The 5066-nt window shown below is 47.1% G+C and overlaps 1 protein-coding gene across 1 annotated transcript; it reads left to right on the top strand.

Moving 5' to 3' along the window:
• Nucleotides 1-915: 915 nt before the first annotated feature.
• LOC142795676 (putative N-acetyltransferase san) lies at nt 916-3861 on the top strand (the record flags this gene model as incomplete). The annotated part of the gene is made up of 2 exons (XM_075886105.1): nt 916-1155; nt 3649-3861. Coding segments are annotated over 2 exons (262 nt in total), but the record flags the coding sequence as incomplete, so codon positions are not given.
• Nucleotides 3862-5066: the final 1205 nt, after the last annotated feature.

Below are 5066 nucleotides of genomic sequence, written 5' to 3'. Positions count from 1 at the left end.
GTACAAGTTTCTAGGCAATTTGGAAAGGTTCCCTTTTCGAGCTGCCCTTCAGATCTGTAATTTATGCATCCTTGTTGGTGTCCAGCTCATTCTTCATTCGAAGAATACGAAGTTAATTGCATGTATTGTTAATGCATTGTCAACAACCGGACATGTTGGGTCTCGCAAGTGCAAAGTACTTGTATATAAGATTTTTTGTGGAATGCGAAGTTTTTCAGTACTACTTCAGATTAGCATTTCCGATGGAGGCGGAAATGTTGTAGGCCCGTGTGCTCAGATTTGGGTGCACGTTAAAGAACCCCAGGTGGTCTAAATTTCCGAAGCCCTCCACTACGGCGTCTCTCATAATCATATAGTGGTATTGGGACGTTAAAAACCCCACATATCAATCATATACTTCAGATTACAAGTGGCCACTAGGCCGCGCGTATGTAGTGAACGTTTGCATTACACAGTCAGAAATGGCATTCCTGTTGATTATTACTAGTGGAGTTAAGCAGATTTCATACTTTCAGCTTTTTTGTATGACTGAATCAGGATTTCAGACTTGAAAGTAAGAGGTTGGGGGTAAAAAGATGTTTACAAACGAGGGTGAGGGCACTGGTGTCATTTTCTGCGCAGCCTTTTTCTATGGAGTAGGCATAACACACTAGGCCCACCAGAAGTTCTCCTACAAGTCTGCCATTGTGGTGTGGCAGTTAGGGTGCTCAGATGCTCGCCCAAAGGTCACAAGTTCTGTGCTGGCTGTGGCGGTCGCATTTCAATAGACGCGAAGTGCCAATGGCTTATGTACGGTACGATGCTAGGGTGCGTTACAGAGCCCCAGATGATGAAACCATTTGAAGCCCTTCGCTACGACATCTCCCATAATCATATCATGGTTTTGGGACAAAAAGGTTGCCATGTATGATTAAGTTCAACTGCAGGATTGCCCTGTAATGTTCATACCCTTGTGCATCTGTCTTGCAGGCATGTCCAGGTGAACAACGAGAGTGCCATCGAGTTTTACAAGAAGTTTGGCTTCAAGATTGTCGAGACCAAGGAGCACTACTACAAGAGGATAGAACCGGCGGACGCTCATGTTCTGCAAAAAACACTCAGGCCGACAAAGACTTCGCTGCAGAATGGCGTGGCCTCGGACAAGGAGAGGTCCTAGTGAGTGCATCCACATGCGCCACCCTTGGGTGTCATGCCGCTGGGAGACACGCACACGCGCGAAATCGAGAAAGCAGCGCCCGGCTGGTCCACGCTGAGGGAGTTGCGGCGTAAAGGCGGTTTGGATAACCGGCCTCGCTTGCACATCACCGCGGGGGTGTGTCGGCGCCCCGTTTGTCACTGGCTTCCCTCCCGCTGCTGGAAAATCCGTGTGTGGGGTGCCCCGCAGTTGTGCCGTACTTGCCACCTCCTAGCCCTGTTTTTTTCCGCTTCCCAGTGTTTTGCCAGACCAAGGACGCACAAAAGGCAACGGTGGCTGCGCATGCTGTTTGGGCAAAATAGATCTGTTGTTACAACTGCCTTTCATTGGCAAAGAGTGCAGGTTCTATTTTTCAAATGGTGTGTGGACAAGACGAATGAATGAATGAAACCATGTTTATTCCACTTTGTTCGCGCCGAAGGCGCTGCGGTGGACAGTCAGGGCACTATAGCAGGGGGGGGGGGGTAGAGCTGCCTCCGTTTTATTACCGGACGTCATGGAGGCAGCTAAGTGGGGGCCGCTTGAGTGGCTTGAATCTTGTGGCTGTCGCGGAGCCGGTCGCCAACCGGTGGCGCGGCCGGGTCCTGGAGGAACATGATGAGTGCTCGCCAGAACTCGATGGCGCGATCAGGGGGCGAAGGCTCCGGGCAGGCCCATGTCCGGAGAGAAGAAGGCCAGGGTCCCCGTTTTATGGTGGCCAGGGCACGGAGCCTAGGCGGGTTGTACACAGGGCACTCCCAGCACAAATGGTTGAGATCAGCCCGGCAGTTGCACGTGGAGCAGAGACCTGTCACGGGTGGTGGCGTGTCACCCCTGTGGAAACGGTTCAGCAAGAAAGGGGTAAGGAGTGTTCCTGCCTGAATTCTCCGAAGCAGGACAGACTCTCTCCGTGTGAATACCTTCGAAGGAAGCAATGGTATCGAGAGTGGATTACCCACTGCTGTGAGGTAGGCGGCGCGACGTTGTTTGGTAATGTGCTTATCTGCTATCGGATCTGCTAGCTCGGGTGGGGTAGCCAGAAAAGTGGAAGGAGTATCGGAAGCTCTGGCTAGCGCGGTGAGGAGATGAGCGCGCGCTAATCTGTGAGCCTTCTCGTTTCCGGGGATACCGCAATGCCCGGGGACCCAGTGGATGGTAACGTCATGACAAGACGGACGAAGGCCCGGGGCCGACGTCGCGTTTGATTGCTCTGAAGACTGGGCATTATGCGTATGCAGTTCATGTAACCAGGAGTAATAGAAATGCATTGCAGTATGGAAGTTTAGATTTTGTGCCTTTGGTTTAGAGGACGCAACCAACGAGAGGCACTGAAGAACTCAAACCTGTTTACAAAACGGATGCAAGCAATTATTAGGGAAGGCGGATGGAGGATGTTCTGGATGGTCTAAAATGTCTGCTTTCTGCTGTAGGGTGAAGCAAGACGTAACACTGGCCCTGATCTATTACGAATCTTCCATCATGTTTTCAAGCCATTTGTGGCTGGGACGTGTGTTGAGCAGTTTTTTTTGCCATTTAACTGGTCCATACCTTTGGAGTAGCAGACTTTGCGTCTACCTTGCTCGACAACAGCATTCTCCTGGGCTCAATTGCCGTGTCAGCTACACACCTTTTGTGCATCCTTGTTTCTTTCGGTGCCTGTAAGCGTCACTGCCCAAGCTTGAGGGGTCAATGTGAGCGTGAAACAAATTTGTTACTGTTTGTTGCGTTCCCTTAACAATTCTAATTTCTTTTTTTTTTTTCTTTGTTCTGTGACAAAGGACATACTGCCTGCATTGCAGTTTTGGGCATAAGAATGGTTTCTCTTTTCTTAGTTGGTTAGCCGTTGACAATACGGTCTGTTATTGCATTGAGAAGAGCCAGAAAGTGAGAGTGTTTACAACGCCTTTATGTTCCACACCAGATCACCAAGATGTCATAGATAGCGACATCTTTTTGGTTCCACATGATCTTTTGTCAATAGATGAATTGTATCGCGTTGGACGAATCTGTGACGTTGCAAGAGGTCTCTCTGCAATCGTCAAAAGTAACCTGACTATTTTCCAGTAATGAGCTTATTATGGGAAAAATGGACTGAACTTCTTGCAAAATGACATGTCAGTGTCAACTGATATCAGAGTTTTAGTGTTCCTTCTGGTGTCATTGATAATCGTGGCAGGGTGTATTCTTTATTTGCCTGCCCGTTCAAATAACTGCCACGTATTGTAATTTGTGTTTGTTAGGGAGCTGATGATTCAAATGCTGTTGAAGTATCTGTTCTTCCCACTAAACCGAACTTTGTTTCTAGACGGTGTCTAAACGAAACTCATGCGTTATACGAATACTGTTGACTACCAATTTTCTAACGAAGTAAGTACACGTGTCAAGATAACTTGCCCAATTCTTTTTTGCCAAGTGTTGTGCGTTGGCTATGCCATGTTTTTCTGAAATCTGTACTTCCCACTTCTTTGTTTCAGTCTTGTGCACGTTATTGGCTAAGGTGGTGGCAAGACCAGCATGTTGTGCCATGCTGGAACTGTTTTTCTACCAAATGTTGCAGCGTTGTCTGCCGACGAAGAATGTGCATGCAGTGGCCCCCCGGGTCACCGTGCAAACAGTGGGTCCTCTGTGTGCCATTCTGAACCCTGTGAATAAATGTGGCCTAGGAAATTTTTTTTATGTGACGAAAAGCGTTGGACTCTCTTTAACCCTAGTGTGGATTCACCCTGGTGTACGGTCTTTGGTAGTTGCGTCCTGACCCAACTACAACCAAGTCAATGCATTGTGCCGTAGTGTTTGGGTGCAAATTGAACAGATGCCTAGATAAAGAAGGGAAGTTGACAGCCGTCCGTTTGCAGGATGAAGGCATATTGAAATCTGTGCAGATTTTTTTCCAAAAGAAAGCAGCTTAGTTGTCGAAAAATTCATACTGTTTGGGAATCGGACCCAGGACCTACGCGTTTCCAGAACAGTCACTATCAGTCGGAACTTACCAGGAAGTACCAATCTGCAGTGCAGGGGTAAATAATTGGCACCTGACAACCGTCATTTGCAATATGCAACTGACATGCATATTGCAAATCAGTTTTGCAGAATCCAGCTTCGTGGCAGAAGGGTGAAAGGGACTCTACAGAGTAAAACAGTTTTACGTGCATTGGTACTTACACCTAGGGTAAGTACAGTTCACAATTGAATTCTGAAAACGCCACTCTTACCTCGACACAGCACATGGCAAGCAAGAAAAACCTTGAAAAGGAAATGTGGGTGGAGACTCCGTCTTGAGATTCCTGCACCACACACACTGGGACGTCGTGAATTTCGAGGGCGTCTAGAGAGTTCTGCGTAGGTTCTCATCAATAAAATAAAAGTATGTTGTCATCTGTGGGTGCTGTAGACCTAGCATACGAAGTTGAAAAAAAAATTATCAGGCCAATATCGCAAAAATGTGAGAAATAATTAAATGTGTGACGTCATGCATGGAGATTGCAGTGGGAAATTTCAAAATGAAACTGCCACCTTGAGTTTGTTCATTAACAATTAACTTATGATAGTGAAACACGTGGCATTGTAGTTCTCAGAGCGCAGTTTGTCGATCTAAACCAAGTCGTTTCTCTATAGTGTCCCTTTAAGCAGACGTGCTGCCAATTGGTGCTTTCTGGTTCTTTCAATGCACTTGGTAAAGTAACCACCCGAGAAAGGTGTTAATATTGGGTGTGATTCTCGCAGCAGAACTTTTTTTTTTTGATGAAATTTGTTCGGGTTTTCTTGGGGCTTCGTGTTGCGAAGTGGTGGTTGTTAATGTTTGTAGTTGTCAAATGATTTGTAAGATTCCTGGATGTTTGGCAAGGGTCATTGTGTAATAGAACATACATGGACGGACTACACGTACAAGGTG

The sequence above is a fragment of the Rhipicephalus microplus genome, unplaced genomic scaffold (assembly GCF_043290135.1).
Source record: "Rhipicephalus microplus isolate Deutch F79 unplaced genomic scaffold, USDA_Rmic scaffold_803, whole genome shotgun sequence".
Taxonomy (NCBI): domain Eukaryota; kingdom Metazoa; phylum Arthropoda; class Arachnida; order Ixodida; family Ixodidae; genus Rhipicephalus; species Rhipicephalus microplus.
Note: the sequence above shows the minus strand (reverse complement) of the source record. Positions and strands in the feature narration are given on the sequence as shown.